Raw genomic sequence first — 25,034 nt, forward strand, 5'->3', positions numbered from 1 at the left:
AAACAGAAAACTAAAGAATAAGCAACACGAAATCCAACATAAACCGGGATTGATCTCATTTGCTCCGGAAGGGTAAGCAGATCCTGATTCAAATGTGACACCCGTCGTGCTGCTCATGTTATAACAAATCTAGTAAATGGTCTAAGTCGGTAGGTCACATTCATGAACGAGAAGGGATTGTATTTCCGACTTAAGGAACATATCCGATATCATTTGTGAAAGGGTTATTCCATAACGATCAACAAACTAGTCATCGCGTGCGTAAAATTTACGAAGGGATGATTTCAACTTTACCATTTGTAACTCTTGGTTAAAAAGTTTACTTGTGATCAGTGACCCTCTATCAAGAAAATCATGTTTGGAAAGGCAAACACAGGATAATCGTATCAAATGGGAGATATATACCATGTATGGCGCTGCTGCTGTGATGGTGCTACTTAGACACGTAAAATTCCCAATTGGAAAGTTAAAATCATCTCTTTTGTGTAGAACATGTAGTATGTGATAATTATTTTTTAGGTAATTCGATGTTTGCTTCACCACTGTTCATCCAAACGCAAGTTATGACAATACCACTACTAAGTATATCAATCAAAATAATGTTTTTGCACTGTTTTAAGAAATTATTTTACTTTGTAGTCGCGTACAATTTGTGAACTATTTATTGTTTCAATAAGGCGAAGTTTGTGTATAAATAATAATTATGCAGACATTTAAAGCCCAAACTTTCTAAAGTCTTTTAAAAAAAATACGCAAATGAAAAATCCAAACATATACCAATAAAGGACGACATTTTTAGTAATTTTTTTGATTGACAATTTTTTATTCGTTATTGCAAAATAAGGAACTTGAAATATATGACATTTTCTTCCTTTCCAGTTTACTCCTATTGCTTTTTATAATGTGGACTGGTCATTGTTATTGATTCTTAGGCAATTTATTTGGATTAAGTTTTATTAGTTTACTTTCAAACTGTTTATGCTTTTCACACATGCCTATTGATTAATCAGAACGTGCACGTATGTGTACGCTAAATGAAATGACCTTCAAACAGGACAATGGACGAGTTAATATTAGGTTTTATCAATGAAATAATGGTATGGAAGGTGAGAATAGCTACTTCTCTCATTTTCTCAAAATATTTCGAATATTCTTTAGATAGCCAAATGCGGAAAAAAAGAAAACGTTTAGAAATAAGCCTTTTTTTCCATTAAACATGTCATTATCCGAAGAGAAATGCCGAAATACATTTTACGCCATGTATTATCTAACATAACAGAAATAGCATTTTTGGCAGTTTCATTGGAATATGTTAATCACAATTCATCCCAAACTTATGTATTTAGTAAATAAAGTCAAAACATATACGATCTGCCTATTTGTCGACATCAAAAGTCAATACAATCGTTTACAGGTCGTTTTCGTCTACCTCACAAAATCTTGTAAGGCCCTTTAGTAAAGATTTGTTTTCAACCGACCCTCATTGTCAATTTCTAGATATAAGTCAATATATGAGGCAGACTTAATTGTATCTGTTGTATCCTTTATCTCTAGTTCGATGGGATAGATGCGTTCAACATATAGTCACCAAAGTTTAATTATTTTGTGAAAGAACATCATCTATATAGCGGAAAGTAGAATTTAAGGACTAACTTATTTTCTTTATTCCTTAGAAGTCATGTATGAAGTCAGCCTCATAATAATAAAGACACAAGTCCGACAGAAGAGGGGCACAATTGGTTTCACTTGGAATGCCGACAGTCTAATGAAAAACACGTCATCCAAACGTAACAAATACATGTATGTTGTCAATCAAGAATTCAAGCATCTTCATAATGACAGTTTCAGAGAATGTTTTGTCTGAATCGGAGTGATCCTTTACAAACTAGAATTTATCCCTCTTCAAATTAAAATACTTGCACCTACGTTGGCCAGTTTTTTTATTATGAAACAAAGCAATACCAACTCTTTCGATTTATCTTTTAGTTTGGAATGTGGATTCCATGTAAATGATTTCTTTCAACAAACATTTCCTACTCAAATAAGGATCCTGGACTTTTTTTACATAGGAATATGGATGACATACATATACATGTAAATTAAAAAGAAAATTTGTCTGAGGACATAAGTTACTGACATCGAACCAATTATGCATGTAAATTCTGTAAACAAGGACTTTTAAAATAAATTATTACATACAAGTTTCTACCTTTCAGCAAGCCCCCTTAATGGTGGTAGTAAACATAATTTGTGTTTCACCATGGCTTTCTAACTTTGCAAAATCAATTCTTGAATTGTAATGCAATTTAAATTGCACATTAATTAAGCGAAAAAACAACCCCAACCATAAGAGTTATCAAGAATTACACATCTTCGTTAAATCTTTTATTAAAATTATATTTTTCTGAAATACAGTATATACATGTAACTATGTTGTGGTCAGTTTCTAAACTACACCGCTGAAGAATTTCACTAACTTCCCATACGATACACAAGAAAACATCTCCTACACATTCAAAACAATAACAATCATCATTTTTCTTTCTTGCTACTTAGTTCGATTAACATTTCAAAAATGCAAAACAGCTCATTAAAACCTAGTCTCTCCAAAGTAAGACAAAAGTGAGAAAAGAAATAATATAGTAAAACATGCAAGTTATATTTTTTAATATATTGTAACAATTTGATTACAGAATAGAACTTATTATTCAACAGTGTGCACCACATTTGTTATGTTATTTCGAATAGACAGAAACAATGTTATATTTATTTCTTATAATCTTATTATAAATTTCAATCTTAAACCAGCCAAAATCATGAATATGTTGATGACGTCATGGTCACATGACCAAATTATGTTTATGATATGATAAACAAAACGAAGTTAACCAATCAGAAAACGCGTTACATCCAAATTTAAATTATTTATAGAAAGTTGCGACTTAAGACAGTTTGAGTTATTGTAATACAATCAGAGTTGGTCATCTTTCCATTATAGTTTTTAAAAAAATGACCATCTTCGTAACGAAAAGCTTAAAAAGGGACCAAAAAAGATTTAAAAATTAGGACATTATCGACCGTACATTTGAAATATCATATCGATAACATATTTTTAAATGCTCATTGAATCTTGAGTTATGATAAATCTGATCGGAAACATATTCTAAAGCATTATGGATCATTCACAGCACTAATCTGTTATCAATTCTAACATACTACATTGTACTATTAAGCATTTGAATATGCTATTTATATATTGAATATTCGTATATTGTTCAGCGTAAATATCACGAAGCACGTCAAACGGGAATCTTGACAGTTTATGCCTATTGCACTCACATTTAGGGATATTTCTTCATGGGAAACGTCTGATATAAAGTTCTTTTGGGACACTTGTTTCTCAAAACAAAACAATTATATAAGTCACGATGGAAAACAACATTCACACTATCACTGCATATCATTTGTTATGCTCTCGAATGGTTGATCATCTCTTGCCGTGCCCCTCATCTTTTTCTGAAAATTCAAAAGAAAAAGTATAACAATCAGATAACAAAATATCAATTGATATTAATAACCGCACGAAAATGTTGTCCAGAGGCTGAGTCAGGTTGTTATTTTTAACACGGTGGACGGAGTAGTCCAAACGTTACGCAGACATTAACGGTATTGATAACATTAACGGTATCAATTTTCCTGAAAATAACAGTCAGACAGACAGCAACCAAATTATAATAATAAAATCTAAATTTGAGTTTATAATGCAGTGTTTGTCTCTACTCTGTATGGTGAATATGAAGGGAGTATCTATAAAAAAGAGCAACATAAATCATATATCTCCAGTTAGACCACGCAATGACGAAGCAGTTGTTTCTAATATCTAATATTACGGGTCAGCTGACCACAAGAGACCAGCCATGGCAGAAACAGTTCATTTTCGCGGGTGCAAAATTTTGTCGTTTTCATTGAATAAGGTATACGAAATATTTCAGCAGTTATTATTTTGGCGGATTAAAAACTTTTATCAATACCTTTGTACAGAGTGTGGCCAAAAGTATTCGTCACTTGAAATGTTTTCCTATATATTGTATATAAAACTACTTTTTTCAAAAAAATATTTTGGGGTCATTGTTGGTTTGATTTTATGCAACTTGGTACGAAAAGAAGCATAATTGTTACAGGTTTATTTGTTTATTTGGTTATATATGTATATTGTTATGTGGATCACAAAAAAACACAAAATAGTATTTTCTGTTCAGAAATTTGCTATATATTCAACCGAATTGAATTATAAAAATTCATTGCATGTGTATGAGGACAAAACTATTACCAAATGAACAAACATACTTTAGACGATTCTACGTCTTTTAATGCCTTGTTTATCAAAATCCCACCATAAATGCCCTCAAATCATTTTTTTGAAAAAATGTGTTTTTATATGAATTGATAGCAAAAAAAATTAAGGTGACGAATACTTTTGGTCAGTGTTACACCTCAATATGAATTAAAAAGACAACATCGAGTTCTTATACAATATTTATATATTGCAAACATGTAAACAACTTTTCACATCGAGCAACAACCTTAAAAACTGACCTAAAAATACATTAACTCTGTCTTTATCTTTGAATGTTAAACATGTTAGAATAACCAGAAACTTTTAAGTGTCTTTCAGTGGCGACTTTACGACCATACATAAATAGCACTAATTAATTGCGACAGTTCTATAGAGTTCATTCAGATGCTAAGAAAATATTACTATTTAACGGTTAACAGGTGTCACAGTTAAAGTTCTTGTAATGTCTATTACACAAAAAATACTAAAATTAGCCTTTTAACATCTCCCTTTTCAAGAGAAAACACTGTTTTCGAAAATTCACTTTAAAATAAAATAAAAGGCGTTGCTCCAATTCACAAAGATGTAATAAAAACAATAAAGCATAACGCTTACAGTCAATCTTTGTTATATTCCTGATAAAGCACCGGCCCCGTTCTTTGATACCTCGGACGGTAACAATAAGAGAACTTCGCCCCCAGGTTCAAATTCTCTGAACCTTGTATGCGTGTCGTACCAAGCCTTGATCTTTTCTTTAACAATTTCTGGCATAGCTGCCAATCAATTACGTATAGTAATTCCATGTTCAATAACTGAACAGTGTTTCTCATCCTCTCCAGTAGACAATCCACGAAGTATAGCCATCGGACCTCTCACAGGCCAGCCATACAACAACTCAAACGGCGCTGAAAAGCCCGTTTCTTCATGCGAAACTTCACGATACTCGCTTAACGCATAGGGAACCAATTCATTCCCAGGCGAAATGTTACCAATAACAATCTCATCATCTTCGTATATTTTCGTCACTTCCGCGGCATGTTCAACTTTGCTTTCATGTGTATCATTGTCAGATTCGATCTCATCTTTGGCGCGCTTGGCTTGTTCTCTGGTTAGAACAAATGTGTGACTAGTTCGCTCTAGTATATCCATTCCCAAAAGTGCTTCGGCGGCCAATTTTAGTACGAGTCCAACTTTAGCGATACCTGTATAATACGGTGTGTCTATGTTAACTACAGCAAGCTTAGCGTAAAACGGTTGTCCAATAGCAGATTGTAGAGTTACATTTTGTCCTTGTAAAATGTTCTTTCTATCCACAAGGTCTTCACGAATTAATGTCATGTCGGTACCGGTGTCTTTCACAAAGCTTACTTGCTTCCCGTTTACTTCTCCTGAAACACAAATAAGTCTATGCCCAACAAGCGGTTTAACCAAATAAGATGCAAGATTTCCTGTTGTCTTGTCCTTTTTTTCACAATCACGTGCATAATGTCCAACAGCTTTACATTTGCAACAACGGTTATTGTCAGTTCTATTTTCATCATTTTGTACATTGTCATTCTTTGTCGGTACTATATAGTCTTCTGCTGCTTCTACTACGGACGCGCTGCCTTTGTTTCTTCTGACCCATTGCGCTTGAACTGGTGAAAGAGCCATCAGGAAAAATTCCTCTTGTAAACTTTTGATCGGATCTTTGTCCTTGGTACATCGATTGAGATTTTGTATTATCCGCGCCATTAAAGCTCTGTAAGTTTCATTGTCAGCTTTTCTAACATTAACTAAGTCAACAAAATATTCATGGGGTCTCTTTCCATATCGATCGATTAGCGCACTTTTCAGATCGTCGTACGAAGTGGACACTTGTGAAGAAACCTGTCTTGCTTCACCTGTCAACAATGTTCTTAATTGTAAAATCCTAATGTCATTAGACCAATTTGCCTGACCACTTACTGCATCGAATTCCGATAAAAATGTTAAGATGTCATCGAGTTTCGGATCAAATGGTTGTAATTTTACTTTAAATGGTAGTGACTGATATTTATCAGTATTTAAACAGTTTAATCCCTGTAAACGAATTCTTTCTCTTTCGATTTCTAATTTCTCTTTTTCGATTTCTAGTTTTTCCCGTTCGATGGCAAGCTTTTCCCTTTCGATATCTAACTCATGTTTATTTGTCTTTCTTGTTGGCTTTTTCGGCCGCGGAGTTTTCGGTCTTTGAAAAACTTCTTTCTCAACTGGCACGTCGCTTTCATCTGCGCATTCGGCATCTGTAAATTGCATTAAATTTATATTTCTTCTTGGTCGATTTTTTGCTATGCTGCTTCTTTCTTGTACACCTTCTTCTGCCATTACGGATAGTATCACTAACTACAATTAATCCTGTGATTAATGGAAATATAACGAAAAAGTGAGTTTAAGGCTATGCTCGATAATTCAAAGTCAACGCTGAATCAACAGCCGGATATATTCCAAAATACGAAATCAATATCCAATAAACTATACAAAAGTTCCATATCCAATCAATCGCTGAATCACACAGCTGGATATACTATATCCAATCAATCGCTGAATTACACAGCTGGATATACGCCAGATTAACGGCAAAAAAAATAAAACACTGATAAATCACATCAGCTACATAAGCAATAATCCTACGATAGCACATATATCCTTTAGGAAAATTACGCTTATAATCCACTACAGAATAATTAATAACTTAAATTAATTAATCCCGTTTCCGCTGCTACCATTTATGTTACACCTCAATATGAATTAAAAAGACAACATCGAGTTCTTATACAATATTTATATATTGCAAACATGTAACCAACTTTTCACATCGAGCAACAACCTTAAAAACTGACCTAATAATACATTAACTCTGTCTTTATCTTTGAATGTTAAACATGTTAGAATAACCAGAAACTTTTAAGTGTCTTTCAGTGGCGACTTTACGACCATACATAAATAGCACTAATTAATTGCGACAGTTCTATAGAGTTCATTCAGATGCTAAGAAAATATTACTATTTAACGGTTAACAGGTGTCACAGTAAAGTTCTTGTAATGTCTATTACACAAAAAATACTAAAATTAGCCTTTTAACAGTCAGGTACTGTATGTGTACTTTTAAATTGGCGGAATTTATATTGGCGATTAAATTTGTCCTATCCGCGAAAATAAGCGAAAATGTACACCCCGCGAAAATAATCCACTATACGGTAGTTGAACTTCCATCAACTGTCTAAATCACAAATTGACAATATATAAGAATATTGCAAATGACGTCTTTTACGAATTACTGTACCAAGTCAGGAATATGTCATTTGTTGTCCATTCGTTTGATGTGTTTTATCTTTTGATTTTTCCATATATATAACTTACTAGCAGATGCAACTTTTACTATGTAACGATACCAACTACTTAAAATATACTCGTACTTTGACCTTTAATGGTTTACTTTTATAAATTTCGACTTGGATGGAAAGTTGTCTCATTGGCACTCGTAATACCTATATTTTGTTTTTTGTTTGGTCTTTATACCTGACGACATATCTAGCAAACTAGGTTACTTGTACATATATCTATATTTAAATCTGGACGATAAATATTTATCAGTGCTGAAAATAGAAGTAGCCGGAAAGAACTATAATTCCCTGTCAATTGAGATCGGATTCAAACGTGGTTTAAATCACATCATTATATATCCTGATCTGCTTACCCTTCCGGAGATTCTGAGATCAACCCCAGTTTTTGGTGTGGTTCGTGTTGCTAAGTTTTTAATTTTCTATGTTGTGTCTTCTTTACTATTGGTTGTCCGTTTGTCTTTTTTATTTTAGCCATGGCGTTGTCAGTTTGTTTTTTATCTGTGAGTTTGATTCTTCCGCCGGTATCTTTCGTCCCTATTTTTTCAAAGAGTACTGATCAATTTTCAGAAAATATTTAATAGACCATTCTGAAACCTAGACCAAGCAACGAATTAGTACGAGAATGAGAAAAACAAAAGGTAACGCGTTTTGCAGTGAAAAGGAATAATTTCGTTTCAAAATATTTTTTAATGATGACTTGTTACAGTATATACCCGTGTAAACTGCTTCCTTGATGATTAAATGTATCACTCGCTATGCAAATCTATTTTCATTAAAATCGCGTATTAAGTATGTTATGATTAGTTTCATCATTCCATGGGTTTAAATGAAAACGGAAAACGTAGACGAATTTTCGAGACGTTAATGATATATATTAAAATGTTTTCAATACGTGATAACAGACAAGGATTTGTAAGTGAAATTGTTATATTTTCGCAATTATTTATTTCACTTATACATATCTGAATAATTCTAAATACTGACCTCAAACCTCTTTTCAAAGCAGATGTCGAAAATCAGAAGCCCAATGCTAATCACGATACCAAGTAAAAGCAATATAAATAGACTCCCGATTTTATCGATAGATATCCCATCAGTCCTAAAAAAAAGTCCTGCCTGGAACTTCTTGTCCTCAAAGGAAGTGACGTACTTGATGTAATCGTCATCAAAATCGGTGTCACATTGATATTTGTACCATTTATCAATCAGCTCTTCAAGAATACCATTTTCTTTCAGTGATACCAAAGCAACATCTAAATCATGACACGCTTTTGATTCCAATCCACACGCAAAGGAGTAAGACCCACGATATTTTGAATGGTGTACGAGTACCAGGTCACAAGGAGGTTTTCCAGACTCTGTACGTGCATAAAGTTCCTCCGTGATAAAAACATAGTCACCTTTACTATCACGAACCCGTTTCACTCCCTCAGCTACAGTCTTTGGCATCTGATCTTTAGATTTCTTCAATTGTTTTCCAATCGCTTCGTCTGTCTTGTCTTTGGCATTTAATGTGAAATATCGATATGTCATGCTGTTATAAGGAACTCCATATTCGACTTCTGATTGGATGGGCAAATCTTCGAACGAATGAATTGGTGTTTCTAGGAGTTCATCGTCTCCACTACGGAAGACGACAGCAAGGGAAGTTATGTATGAGGCAAAGATCAGGATAACAAATATACACCAAAAACATGTCAGCATCTTTGCAGAACGAGATGTACAAGTTGATGGACTAAAACTGCCTGCAAAAAAAAAAAAAAAAAGAAGAAGAAAATAAGTCAGATTTTGGAATTCTCGGAATATCTTTATCTTTATGCAACAGAAAAAATACTAATTAATGTTCTATCGAAAGTATTTTAGTATATTTCGGAATGTCTAGGAATATCTTTATCTTTAAATACAACAGAAAACTACCAATTAATGTTCTCTGCAAAGTATTGTAGCCAAAAGATAAAGGCAACATTAGCATACATGTGTTCAAAGGTCATAAATCGATTGAGAGAAAACACATCCGGGTTACAAACTTAAGCCGTAGTTCAGCATAGTCACTTATCGCCTACATTGGTCAAAGTCTAAAACGTTATCTTTTCTCGTTTTCGTTTTCCAATATGAAAAAAGAAAAAAACTAATCGTATCTTCTGATGGATATTCTGCAAAAGAATGATTCTAATTCATGGCCATTCATTTTCCTGACAGCGTTTTATCACAAACAAATTTCGGGTGATAGAATATGAACAAGTACGCTACGTACGGAATTGCCGATTATGATTTATCTGCAAATCAATGCATTACAATCTACATTAAATCGATTGAGAGAAAACTCATCCGGGTTACAAACTAAAGCCGTAGTTCAGAATAGTCACTTCTCGCTTACATTGGTCCAAAGTCATTTTCCGGTTCGCCCGTTCCCCCGTCTGTCCCGCTTCAGGTTAAAGTATTTGGTTGGGGTATGCCAAATTAATATTTTTTTAACCATTTTCACGGTCCAATGGACATAGAAGATAAAAGTGTGGATGGGGCATCTGTGTTCTATGGACACATTCTTGTTTGCGTAAACCCCTAAGGGTTTACGCAGTATATATTGGACGATGTCCGTATTCTTTCGGAACACCGGATGTTATTCGGAATACATCTGTTCTTTCTTTGGCTACCTTTAATATATACATGCGCAATGGCTTATTATTTGACCTTTTGAATAAGCATTAGCATATTAAAGTTGCTATAGAGATGTGTTACATATGATGCGAAATTTATTATGACGCAAGCTACTTTGATAAGCATTTGAATACTTCCTTGAACGCAGTAACAAGCTGCTAATATCTACCTTATATATTGTGTAATTATCTTAATTAGAGCATAGAGCTATTATATCTATGATTAGAGTCAAACGTTGAAACCCTCGAGTTGAAACCAGCTGTGTTTAGAATGTTTGATACGAGATAAGATTTTATGTAAGCAATGCTATCAATTGATATTCGAAACGAGATTTGTTAATATTAAAATCTATACTAGCATTTCATTTAAGATTCCGAGTCTAGTGAAGATGTACATGGTGTACAAAAGCAGGCTATTTAGGTCTTTCCACTTTTCGTGGAAAGACCTTTTGTTTTTCTTCTGATTATTTTTTTTTCTTCTGCCGTCTGAGATGCTTTTTTGTTTTACAACATATCGAATGGATGTTTGGCCAATGATAATGTACAGTAATGGAGGTTTCAAAACTCACCCTGTGTGACCGACCAATTATCTCCCCTCGTCCCCTTTTTATTGTTATCGCTATATCTCTAAAACCGTAAAAGATTTTTACAAACTGTTTTCACCAAGTTGTTGGTCTACTCTTAAGAATGATTTGGTTTATTTTGACTGGAGTGATCAGAAGACATCTTATGGGAGTTATTTCCCTTTGAAAATTTAAGATAGGCGATATGTTGGATAAATTCATACGGTATAAGTCGTAGAGGCCTACAGTCTTTTCATATGAAGTCCTTGATCCATTGGAAGGAATTTGAGGTCAAGGTCAAAGGTTAAGGTCATGTTATAAATTTTGAATTTTGCTTGTTATCGTTATTCAAAAGAAACTGTTACAGTTAATGATATGATATGTTTGCCAAATAACTGTTTACAAAAAGGCGCAACTTCAGCCTATTCAGTCGAAGTGTTTTGGTAAACCCTTATATGAGTTTTCTCCCCTTATGTATTTGAAATCATTTTTTCTCCACAACCATACACGTGATTGACCTCGGGCCTTCCGGTTTGAGTTCACTGACCTATGACCTTGAAATTGAGGTCAAGGTCAAAGGTCGACTTGACGTTCTAGATTTTGACCTTTGCTTAAAATTCTTTCTTGTTCTTTATAAAACAATTAAGTCTTCTGCATAAACCTATTAATCTTATTTTTTTTATATCAGTTTGAGGTATCAAATTACATCAACAAGGAGTGACCTTTTCTAAGATATTTTTTTTTATTTCATTCTTATTATCGAGGTGGAAAGACCTTCAATTGGTTTTTAATTTATTTTTGTTTTTATACTGAAATTAAAAGGAAGTCTAGGAAAGACCAATGACGTATATATAATATAATACACGTCCTTGAATAGATGTAAAAAAAAACGAGGATTTTTATAAAAAAAATGTTTATTAAAAATAACGGTCAAATTAATTATGAAAGTACATTTCCGTTTTTATTAAGTCTTTTTACTTTTCGTGGAAAGACCTTTTGTTTTTCTTCTGATTATTTTGTTTTTCTTCTGTCGTCTGAGATGCTTTTTTTTCTTACAACATATCGAATGGATTTTTGGCCAATGATGTTGTACAGTAATGGGGGTTTCAAAAACTCACCCTGTGTGAACGAACACTTATTCTTATAGGAGTTATCTCCCCATGTTCCCTTTTTCTTGTTATCGCTCTATCTCTAAAACCGTAAAAGATTTTAGCAACTGTTTTTACCAAATTGTTCGTCTACTCTTAAGAATGATTTGGTTAATTTTGACTTGAATTATCGGAAGACATCTTATGGGAGTTATTTCCCTTTGAAAATTCAAGATAGGCGATTTGTTGGATAAATTCATACGTTATAAGTCATAGAGGCCTACAGTCTTTTGATATGAAGTCCTTGGTCCATTTGAAGGAAATTGAGGTCAAGGTCAAAGGTCAAGGTCATGTAATACATTTTTAATTTTGCTTGTTATCGTTATTCTAAAGAAACTGAGACAGTAAATGATATTGTGTTTGCCAAATAACTTTTTACAAAAAGGCGCAACTTCAACCTATTTAAGTCGAAGAGTTTTGGTTAACCCTTATAGGAGTTTTCTCCCGTTTTGTATTTGAAATCAGTATTTCAAGACAACCATACAAGTGATTGACCTAGGGTCTTTTGATTTGAGATCGCTGACCTATGACCTCAAAATTGAGGTCAAGGTAAAAGGTCAATTTGACGTTCTAGATTTTGACCTTTGCTAAAAATTCTTGCTGGTTCATTATAAAACAATTGAGTCTTCTGCATAAACCTATTTATCTTACTTTTTTTTTATATCAGTTTGATTTACCACATTTAATCAACACGGAGTGACATTTTCTAACATCGTTTTTCAAATTTCATTTTTATTATCGAGGTGGAAAGACCTTCAATTGTTCTCTGAAGAATTGGTTTTTAATTCTTCTTTTTTTTCTTCTGCCGTCTGAGATGCTTTTTTTAACAACATATCGAATGGATGTTTGGCCATGATGTTGTACAGTAATGGGGGTTTCAAAACTCACCCTGTGTGACCGAACACTTATTTTTATAGGATTTATCTCCCCGCGTCCCCCTTTTCTTGTTATCGCTATATCTCTAAAACGGTAAAAGTTTTTAACAATCTGTTTTCACCACATTGTTTGTCTACTCGTAAGAATGATTTGGTTAATTTTGACTAGAGTGATCGGAAAACATCTTATGGGAGTTATTTCCCTTTGAAAATTTAAGATAGGCGATATGTTGGATAAATTCATACGGTATGTATGGCTTTGGGCCAGGTGAGCTAAAAAGATAACCACTTAACATCATTCTGACTTGGGACTTGTGCTTATGAATACACCTGGTTAAAAAGAATTTACATACATACCATAAGACCGTAGTGTAACTTTAACATGTAAAAGACACCCTTTAAAAGTTAATGAAAAAAAGTGTTCAGATAAAAAAAAATGTGAAGAGGATACAGTGCAATTCAAATTGCAAATATGTACAACTAAACTTGATGGCCTTTTTTCATGACCCACAATTTAAAATATAAGAAAACATCAAAATAACAACGACATTCGGAAAAAAGCGAGTTCAATGTTTTGAGAAGTGTTTGTTTTTTTAAAAAGAGGTTTGTCATCTAAAACTTTTAAGTGCACAAAGCATACAACTTAAAGTTGCCAATGCTTACTACCCTAAGCATCACAAAACCCTTTGCAATTGTACTTTAGCCTGAAAACTAACTCTTATCGAAAAAAAAACCACCAGCCCCTAAGAATGGAACATCCAGTGGATGATATGACATGTTGTTTTTCGGAGGAGAGAGAAAAAATGTTCTTTATAACAAGAATATTTCACTCTACATTGAACAGAAGCTACTTTAAGTAAACAATCAATGCCAGTTTCTAATTCTTATACTGAGGATTCATATATTTTCGTGGGTACTAATTCTCTTGGACTGAGACAAACTTGCATATTTATGGATATTTAATTTAGTGGCTTAAGCAGAATCTGTCCTTCAAAAAATGTGTAATACGTTGAACACTTAAATTCGTGGTTCTCTTGAACCCACGAAATCCGCGAAAATTAGTATCTAAAGAAAATGAACGAATTCACATAGTCCGAGATTACTCTGACGTCCAACGGCTGTTTTGCCAGACAAGCTGTCCCACTGCCCCAGCGTGCCTTGCAAAATAGCCGCTGGACGTCAGAGTAATCTCTGACTAGAATCCACAGTACAACAACAATAATATAAAACAATACATCTTTATTAAACAATTATCTAATATTCAATGCCAAACAAGCATTTCGGTTTACGATTGTATAATGTTATATGAAAACAGTGCCAGTTAATCCTGGAAATTAAGACAAATTTAATGTCATATTAGTACAGTTGATTGGTGAATACGCTTTATACTAAGTCTGTAAAATCATTCTATAGATACATCGAAAACTATTGTAAATTACTACCGGTATGTGTGTTAAGAATTTTAATGTTGCTTTTTTTTTATTTCCCAAAATGGCAAAATTTAAAAATCATAAAACTGACGTTCACTTTTTCGCTTAAAATCTTATCCCATATTTGATCACAGCTTGTACTTCAGAAGAAAAAAACCTTCATCATCTATCAAGTGACCACTGATGTAGGTATACTAGTCCCAGAGGATATCATATATATAAATAGTTTGGATAAACAGTTATCTCTTCAACAACGTTATATAATGGTAATTAATATTCATTAGATCAATTAATTAACTATTACGCAGGTAGTCCTTAAAAAGAACACTCAGGTGTATTCTGAAAAGACTTCCGGTGTTCCGAAAGACTACGGAGGTCGTCCAATATACAATGGGTTTACGCAATTATTGTCAAAATGTCTATTTTTATGAAATGAATATTGAGTTAAAAAACATCTCTGACACTTAACAAATATCATAACATTGAAATTCCTAAACATTTATGCACTTTTTTCATTTTTTTTGTCTATGAAAAAAAATATTACTCATGATACATCAAATACCAACCTTGAAAACAAAATCTGTAAAACACGACGGGAAATCCACGAGTAATGTTCTTCTTAATGCTGTCAGCGCCATCCTCTTCCATTGGATCAAACCTGATGTAAAAGAAATAATGATGAATAATTTAATAAAAAAAAACAGCGTTTGAACGTCTAATTAATATTCAGCGAGAAATGTATGTCCAATATTGCTTACGATGCAATTTCCCGTTTCGTTTTAATTTCCAAAGGACATAGTTACTCGGCAATGATTACCGTATTCATCGAAATAACAACTGATATATAAAATTGAGAAAGGAAATGGGGAATGTGTCAAAGCGACAACAACCCGACCATAGAGCAGACAACAGCCGAAGGCCACCAATAGGTCTTCAATGTAGCGAGAAACTCCCGCACCCGGAGGCGTCCTTCAGCTGGACCCTTTAAAAATATGTATACTAGTTCAGTGATAATAGACGTCATACTAAGCTCCAAATTATACACAAGAAACTGAAATTGAAAATCATACAAGACTAACAATGGCCAGAGGCTCCTGACTTGGGACAGGCGCAAAAGTGCGGCGGGGTTAAACATGTTTATAAGATGTCAACTCTCCCCCTATACCTCTAGCCAATGTAGAAGAGTAAACGCATAACAATACGCACATTAAAATTCAGTTCAAGAGACGTCAGAGTCCCATGTCAGAAGATGTAACAAAAGAAAATAAACAAAATGACAACAATACATAACTAACAACAGACTACTAGCAGTTAACTGAAATGCCAGCTCCAGACCTCAATTAAACTAATTGAAAGATTATGTCTTCAACATATGAATACCAGGCACAATCCCTCCAATTAGGGGTTTAGTATCATACTATCATAAAATATATGAGAAGAACATAACCAGTGTTATGCCAACAACTGTTTTTTTTTAAATAAATGTGTTTAGTTCCGATGAAAATACCCTATAAGTGAATCAATATATTAAAGCCAAAATATGCAATCTTAAATGACTGTATCGTAACTATTATATCCCTTCTTAATAAGTCTGTTTAGAGGTTTTGTAAGCTTTTGAGGTGAAAAATGACATTTGTGTGCCTGTTTATACAAATTTGGTTGAAGTCTGATGAGAAAGTAGTCTTAAAGGTGATTTCAATTCTATTTTCCAAGAATTAACTAGTTCAAAGACATAACTCTTGATCAGTGATTATATCTTATCCTCGTCCGAGACAATGCAGTTTAAAACCTTTGATGTATAAATCTCATCAAATCCTACTAGAAAATGACGACTTGACAGTGCTTTAATACAATGCTAATCTTAATATGATTTAGGACAAAACGCTTTTAACGATAGTTTATCGGCACTGGTTGCTTTTAAACCTTCCAATATGACTGAATACCTTTCACATGAATTTCTTTAATGTCATGCATTATTAGATACCCACGACTCAATACAAGTTTGATAAAGAGGCGAACGTGCTACTTCTTTGCATGACTTCAACTTGTCAGTGTTATTCATTTTTGTAGACATACCAGATCTAGATTGGGGTTAGGAAAACCTAATGCCTTTGATTATTACAATAAATTGAGTTGTACTTTTGACCAACAACAATTCATTAGATTAATTAATAATTTTGTTATTTCTGAACAAGATAACGACTGACAACAATTCATTAGATTAAATAATAATTTTGTTATTTCTGAACAAGATAACGACAGAGTGGCAATAAAGTGGTAGGAGATTCAAAATATCTCTCAATAAGACAGCTTCATCAGGGGCGGATCCAGCCATTTTAAAAAGTGGGGGGTCCTAACCCAGGACAAAAGGGGGGTCTAACCATATGTCCCCATTCAAATGCATTGATCGTCCAAAAAAGGGGGGTTCCAACCCCCGGACCCCCCCCCCCCTGGGATCCGCCACTGATCATCCAAATGGTAATATATCCATATTTGATATTTTCCAGAGAAGAATTATTTTTATTTAAATATTTTCCTCCAATACCAGAATCGCAAGATTTAACGTAAACATCATGATAAAATAAATGTTTAAAGAAAATATGCAAACCACCACCTCCTTCGCAAAACCAAATAATTATTGTCTTCCACCAAAACAAGCATCACATAAAGTCCAGTAGAAAATATTTCAAATTTTAGGACAAAGCCAAACTAGTTTTTTTTTATTATAATAAACTAAAATGGTTTGTTCGTTCTGCAAAGGAGGTTTGCGGAGTTTAAAGGTTGGGCAATGGAAATTGGAGTAGGTGCGTGCGATTTTTACTTGCAACAGGTCACCTTCTGTACATACGCTATTCAACGAGCAGATAGCATGGAACTCATCCTGTGTAAGACTTAAACGTTCCTATTTCGAAAGGTCAAAATCATACACACAGTGTTGTATAGATCTTAAATTGCTAATCATTTTTGGCTTTTTTCATTTACATCCTTTTATAATCTTGAATGTACATGTAAATAGGCAAATTTACTGACGGCTGTAAAATATTATCATTTAGGAGAAAATAGATTATTCTAGGCTGAGATTGCTTAGAAGAAATTTATAAAAAAAAAAGAGGTTTCAAAGGAAAACCTGTAAGGGGGAGGTCGTATATTCTGTGAACTTTAATTTCCAGATAATTTTCTCTATAATATAGGGTTATTGCATGAATATTGGGAAATATTGTCCCGAGTAGAATTTCATATTGCACGAGCTTGCAATTTGGCGTTGATGACGTCATGAATTTTGAAGATTTATTGCACTTGTGCAATATTGAAATTTATTGCACGCTAACTTTTGGTTACTTTCTGTGGGAAATATTATATTGCTATATGCAATAATATTATTTATTCATCATCCCGTCTCCTCCACTCTATTATTTACCTTTCAAAACCCATCGGATGATCCTGACCCTCAATCTGTAGTTGTATACGTTCAACGTACTCTTGTAAAATGACACTTCAAGGACAATTTCAAATAGGTTTTTAATCTGAATTAATTACGACCTGAACTTGTGACCTCTTACTTTTCAATCATACAGCCCTTCATATCTACGTCAATGACATACAAAAAATCTTACTGTAGAATAATTCCGTAAAGCAAGGAAACAATGGCATAGGAACAAATAACAGCAATCCATACTCCAGTCTTGAAAGGTTTGAGAAAGCTTAGTAAACCCTTCCATCTCTTCCAGGATGTACCATCAGCAGTAGGTTTTTTCATAACAATAGATAGTCCAGAGTCTAGTATTGGCTGCGAAAAATGTACTGCATTTGCTCGTTGGACTGTAACGGTCAAGGCCGCTGCTGCTATATCAGATTGCTGGAATAAAATTAATAAAAAACGATAATTGTTCGTTATATAGCAGATCAGGATATGGCGTATAGAGCGTAACCTCCCCCCTATTTTGATCGCCAAATAAAGATGTATCTTGCTTCTCACGATGTAACGTCTCGTTACTTTACTACAAAAAGTAAAATCATTAAAATACTGAACTCCGAAGAAAATTCAAAACAGAAAGTCCCTAATCAAATGTCAAAATCAAAAGCTCAAACACATCAAACGAATGCATAACAATTGTCATATTCCTGACTTGGTACAGGCATTTTCTTATGTAGGACATGATTGATTGAACTTGGTTTTATAGCTTGCTAAACCTTTCACTTGTATGACAGTCGCATCAAATTGTATTATATTGACAACGACACATTAACAAAACACACAGACATAATGGGTAATTAAAAATTCCAAATTAGGGGTACAACAGTCAAGACCTCTTGGCTACCGCAAAGCGCAAGTGCGGGGGAAATCGCGAAGCAAACGTTCACTGGAAGGTAAAGACTAAAGAATAAATTAGATACACTTAGTCATTTAACAACTATCAATAAAGTTAAGAACGCATATTCACGGCCGACACTCGGCTAACCGAGAGATAGGTCTGTTAATCTATATTGAGTATGCGGCTATATCGGCGGTGAGTCTGTTAATCGGGTTGGCTAAAGTCTGTTAATCAGGTGTTATCGTGAAAACCAGTGCAAGGTCATTATTTTTCATTGTATAACTTTTTAATTATATTTATATCATTAAAACAATTCATGTCTGACAAAATGATTTGGAGTACTGAATTCAGTGGTGTAATTCTTTTTTTTCTAGCTTAAATAAACGATCCATAAAATGAAAAGGCAAGTTACTCATCAGTAAATTTATACACATTTTACACACACAAAATGTACACAAAAATGACAAGTTGGTTGAGTTAACTGGCATGCAATCTTTTGAACATCGATATAAGACTGGCATTATGTTTGTTTACCATATTAACATCAATACGTGAAAAATCTACACGAAAAACTGTATTTTGGTGACATAAATCATTTTTTGATAAAAACATGGTCTGTTAATGGGTCGGATGTATAAAACTCGGTCTGTTAATTGGTCTGTTAAGAGTTATGAATGACAGTACAAGTATTATTTAATTGCTATATGGGGTGTTATCTGAATAAAGAGATAGGCTCAAGATTAGTGGCTAGAATAAATGGAAACAAAACATGAACAATGAAACATAAGTTAAGACATTGGAATCTGAAAATTGATAGAAATGATTTTAAAAAGTGTAAAATCAAAGTAATATTAATTTCATCTAAGAATGGTCGCATATATCATGTCGTTCATTGATACATGTATGAATGGTTCCAATTTGTCATTTACATAGTTAACAAGTACATAAATCAGAGATAAACTTCGTAATGTATTTTTTTTATCAAATGAACTGAAATATGTTTATAATGCAAACAAATATAGACAAAACTTTCTCTACACCACCTTGAATGTCACTCGATAGAAAAAAAAGCACGTTTGCGAACTGCGAGTCGGCTAAATGACTTACGATATTATAGGAATACACCATTACTCGAAAAATAGAATTAATATTATACATGTATTGTGATTAACAGGAATATACAATTGTCTTGTTGTTACACATTAAATCAGCACCCAACACTAATATAAAAAAAACTTCCTAATGTCTATTTCTTGTTTAGAACCACGGTTTAGAACTAAATTGGTACAGACATTTCCTTAGGCGGCAGAAAATGAAAATGATGACTCAGTACAAAGGAAAATACATACCGGAAATAAACTCCTCATTAATAGATACCAGGATTAAAATTTGATATGTGCACCTTATATATACGCCAGACACGCGTTTCGTCTACGAAAAACTCATCAGTGACGCTCGAAAAAAATGTTTAAAAGGCCAAAAACAAAGTTGAAAAGCATTGAGGAAATGCAACTAATACCAGCGTTACACATCAGCGTATAGCTCCGGCGTGTTAACAATTATTCTAATATGACGTCCTTAATTATTTCGCTTTTAAACAAAGCCGTGTTCTAATGAGCACAAAATATGTTTGACACATGCGCACACATTTATTTTTATATTAAAGTTATTTCCATCGTTATCCTTTAAAATATATACATTCAAGTAGCATACATAAACTTTTATAATACATGACATGTTATATCGAACAACATATATTTACCCTGCTCGTATTTTTTAAACTTATCAAATATCCTCGGGGAGGAAACGGGAACAGCTAAACATTTTTACGGTATTTTCGTACGCTTCGACCTATATAAAAATACTGTATTTGTCATATTAGAATCGAAAACATTCCTTCAAGTCATGCTCTATGCTCATTTTCACATGGGTAGGCATTATATTTGACCACAATTTACACCTCGCTAACGCTCAGTGTAAAATATCGACAAATATAATGCCTACCCATATTAAAATGAACATAGAGCATGACATGAAGGAATTATTCCTTAATTTACGCTGCGGATATGATTAAGCGTGTGTTGGGCGTACTAGAAGCGTACCTAAGGCTAAGCGTTAATCCGGCGTTCAAGAAACGTATGTTTGCGTATGTTGTATGATTTTTATGCTGCATAAAAATTTCCTCGGGTTGTAGCGTTTATCAAGCGTATTTACTTTCCCTCAGTGGCTCGAAGTATAGGGGAGGGTTGATATCTCATAAACATGTTCATCCACTCCGAAATTTTACGCCTGTCCTAAGTCAGGAGCCTCTGGCCTTTGTCAGTCTTATATGATTTTTAATTTTAGTTTCGTGTGTATAATTCGGAGTTTATTGCGACGTCCATTATCACTGTTCTAGTATACAAGTACATATTTTTTAAGGGGCCAGCTGAAGGACGCCTACGGGTTTTTCTCAACATTGAAGACCCATTTGTCTGTTGCTTGTTCTCTGGTCGGGTTGTTGTCGCTTTGACACATTCCCCATTTCCTTTCTCAATTTTACCTTTGTATTTCGACGTACTTCTTCTTCTTCTTCTTCTGATATATAGTTTCAGCTTCATTAATATTGAAGATTACGAACTGTTGCATGCGCGGAGTATATGGTTAAAAAATGTGAACAAAAATTCATCTTTAAATTTGTAGAATACTTGGTGATATTTACATGAAAGAAAACAACAAGTGATTAAAAAATATGTACATTGAAATTTATAGAATTAAATTATGTTGTGGAGAACAGTTGGTGTCAACTGATCTCTGTAAATTTTAATGGTTTGACTTGCTACCACAACTTGTGGCAACAAGTTCCATTTGATGATTGTTTGCGGAAAGAATGACCATTTGTAGCTGTCTTTAGAGGTGGATATTTGCCTAAATGTTTGAGTATGTAATTTTCTTGTTCTATTATTTGATGGTATGAGGACTAGTGATGGGATTGCAATGAGTCCATGGATTACCTTGTAGAACATGATAAGTCTGGTTTTGAGGCGGCGCTCAGTGAGTGAGGGCCATAGTGGTTCGTTTAACATACATATCGGGCCGCACTCCTCTGTACCATTTCTAGCTTATTTTTATAATCTGCAGTGTGTGGATCCTATAGACTACAGGCATATTCAAGTTTTGGTCTCACTATTGATTGGTAAGCACGGGATTAGATACTGGTGTTAGAATTTTTTAAGTTTCGCCTCAGAAAGCCAAGAGATTTATTTGCATTTAATATGATGTTGTTGTAGTGATTGTTCCATTTTAAGTTAGACTATAGGGTTACGCCGAGATATTTTGCAGATGTTACTAGTTCTAAAGTATGGTTATGAAGGATGTAATCGTGTTCAAATGGTTATTTTTTGTGTGTGATGGTTACAATAGTGCATTTTCCTGGACGGAAGGCCATGAGCCTTGAAACTTATGCAACGCACTTTGAACGATTGCTAAGCGTTCTTATGGCGTGCCACTCATGTATAACGTTTTCTCTGTACATTTGGTGCACGCCGGTCTGTCCGCCAGTGTGTGATGCCGGCATAAGGTAATCTATTCATGAGGTAGAAAAGCCTTAGTATTCCAAAGAAAACGCATGGAATTTAACCAGCTGCATTGCAACATACATGTATGACAGATTCATAGATGTTACAGATTTTGAACAGACCAAAAAAAATAAGACTGATTGATAACTTGGCGTAAATAATATATTCATGCGAATTCGAGCGGCCAATCAGTCCATATAACGCTAATTTGAAGTGACACGCCCTTTTAATAAAATGCAGATTTTTTTTTTTAAGTGCTCTTTCTATATAAGGATACTGTTGCAACGTATTGTAATTTTTTCGTAACAAGTACATCTCATTTTTTTTAATGTGAAAATATAAATTGAAGCAGGAACATATATATTGATATACTGTTTTCCAAATTCAAGGTAGTAAGACTATTGACGTGGCTAAATAACTCTTAACTGACATGATTTAAATTGTCCAACCCATTAACAGACTGTATTCCACTAATATTCATTAAAATGTGGTATAACTCAACTTATATAACAATTATGAAATATTTATCAAAGACAATTGATTTTTTAGAACCAAAGTACTACTTTGTGTCCTTTAAATCATATCTAAAAATGTTTTTGGCCTTTTATCTAAAATATTGCTATGCGTACAAGTATAAAAACCACATACTTGCGCGACGCCTTTTCGTTTTACTTAAAATTGAGCAGGCTATGCATTTTTTTTAATGGTGAAAAATGTTCTATGATAGATGTCATTTTGTCAGACACTTTTCTTTTTTTGATGTGATTCCCATAATATGCCAAAAAATCTGTATATTTAACAGAGTTTAACATTAAATTGTGAGTTTTACTCTTAACAGACTTTAGCCAATCCGATTAACAGACCCACCGCCGATATAGCCGCATACTCAATATAGATTAACCGACCTATCTCTCGGTTAGCCGAGTGTCGGCCGTGATATTGAAAAAAAATAATAATGGAATAATTGTTTTCTTTATAACTGTTTGCTTTACTCATTTTTGACGTGCTCCCGTGGATGCTCCCGTTCCCCGAGATGATTGTTTATCAATGTCACGATCCGATAAACTTCGGCACAAACTCAACCCTGTTTACCAGTTAATGAGCCTGCGATCAACAATCAATGAATGAAATATTTTTGTCGATAATACGTAATAGATTAGTTCTATAGTTTCCCATATATATGTGGTCTGGCGGGACGGCTACAGTGCAGGCGATTTGGTGTCACGATATCTCAGTAGCATGGGTTCGAATCCCGGCGAGGGAAGAACAAAAAATTTGCGAAAGCAAATTAACAGATCTAACATTGTTGGGTTGATGTTTAGACGAGTTGTATATAAATAATGTACACAGACGTTCTTATAAATATAATTATTTTCTGTGACTGTATCTTGCATTAATTTTTAGGATCCTTTACTATAGATAATTGAGCTGATCTGTAACAATAACATCTCCATGCCTTATATATCATGTACTGTAGTACGACGCTATATTAAAACTGACGAGGAAAGGTAACCCACGGCCACCGGAAGCTTTATTTTTGTGAAGCCCAGGTGGTCGTGTGGTCAAGCGGGACGGCTACAGTGCAGGCGATTTGGTGTCACGATATCTCAGTAGCATGGGTTCGAATCCCGGCGAGGGAAGAACAAAACATTTTCGAAAACAAATTTACAGATCTAACATTGTTGGGTTGATGTTTAGACGAGTTGTATATATATATACATGCATTGGTTCAATAATTTAGAGAACATTTTGGTTACATGTACAAGAAACTCGTTTAATAAGTGTCTTATGGAAGGAAATTAATCTGACGTGTTTTATTTTTATTTTGTTTACGTTTTTACATTAAAGTAGCACAATACAAAGATTCCCCAATTTTAAAATGCTGTAACCTTCTTTATAATGCTTGAAAATTTATAAAAATGGTATTTATGGATAGCTAATAAATTACTCTTTCAAATTAATGCAATGTTAGTATTAAACAATAATTATGTAATCAATTATAATGATAACTGTGTCTACAAAATTATGCAAGAAATTTTCACTTTCAATTGAAATTAGCTTTTTTCATGGATATCCCGAGAGGGATGATTTTATTATATGTTGTTCCTATAGCCATCATCTACAAAATTGTGTCTCAGATTTGGATAGAATGTATAGATCAAATTTTACACCTAATCAAATACTATCTTCTTTTATATGGTAAGGATGTTTACACTAATTAGAGATTTATGAGAGAATGGAATATAATAGCTATAATTTGAGACACTCTTTTGTAGCTCCTGTTGTGATTCAGGTTTCGTTAAAATTTTCTGTATAGTTATAGAGATGAAAGAGCTAGATTCGTTCAAGTGAACTGACCAAGATGTTACCATTAATTGCATAATAATTGATAACATAATAATTGCATAACAAAAATATTGCATTCATTTAAAAGATTAATCTTTTATCTATCTATATATACCTCTTTTATTAATTTATATGCAGTCTAAAGAAAGTAACAGCATTTTAAAAGTTCGACATTGGAATTAAAAAAATCTTTGTATTGTGCTATCTTAAATAATACTTACATTATTTACAAGCTCTCCTATCATCCCGGTCCAATTTCCGGTGTTGTCTAACTTTCCATATCTGCTATCTTGCACGTGCGTCATGGAGAAGGTGGCATTCATCATTGGACCTATTTTGGCTAGAAGGTCTGGTAAAAGACCAACAAACTTTCTTTGATCACCGTCACCTTGAGACATTACAAGTGGCGGATGCTGTAAACCATATTTAAAGGGTTTTAAAATG

General features: G+C 33.7%; 1 protein-coding gene across 1 annotated transcript; it reads right to left on the reverse strand.

Moving 5' to 3' along the window:
* Positions 1-2,372: 2,372 nt before the first annotated feature.
* Positions 2,373-24,988, reverse strand: LOC134697985 (probable glutamate receptor). The gene is made up of 5 exons (XM_063560270.1): positions 24,812-24,988; positions 17,989-18,230; positions 14,941-15,032; positions 8,686-9,446; positions 2,373-3,516 (listed from the first exon to the last, which is right to left on the reverse strand). Exons 1-5 carry the CDS (start codon positions 24,986-24,988, stop codon positions 3,451-3,453), a joined length of 1,338 nt encoding a protein of 445 aa, XP_063416340.1. The 3' UTR covers positions 2,373-3,450.
* Positions 24,989-25,034: the final 46 nt, after the last annotated feature.

This window comes from Mytilus trossulus, chromosome 14, assembly GCF_036588685.1.
Source record: "Mytilus trossulus isolate FHL-02 chromosome 14, PNRI_Mtr1.1.1.hap1, whole genome shotgun sequence".
Classification (NCBI taxonomy): Eukaryota; Metazoa; Mollusca; class Bivalvia; order Mytilida; family Mytilidae; genus Mytilus; species Mytilus trossulus.

What these genes read in the sequence shown, in the direction of transcription:
- LOC134697985 (XM_063560270.1), bottom strand. Translation starts at nt 24,988, where the DNA reads ATGTCTCAAGGTGACGGTGATCAAAGAAAGTTTGTTGGTCTTTTACCA. An exon ending in TAGGAGAGCTTGTAAATAAT is followed by an intron (nt 18,231 to 24,811) that starts GTAAGTATTATT and finishes ATTTTATTCCAG; the next exon opens with CAATCTGATATAGCAGCAGC. An exon ending in TTACAGATTTTGTTTTCAAG is followed by an intron (nt 9,447 to 14,940) that starts GTTGGTATTTGA and finishes TTTTTTTTGCAG; the next exon opens with GCAGTTTTAGTCCATCAACT.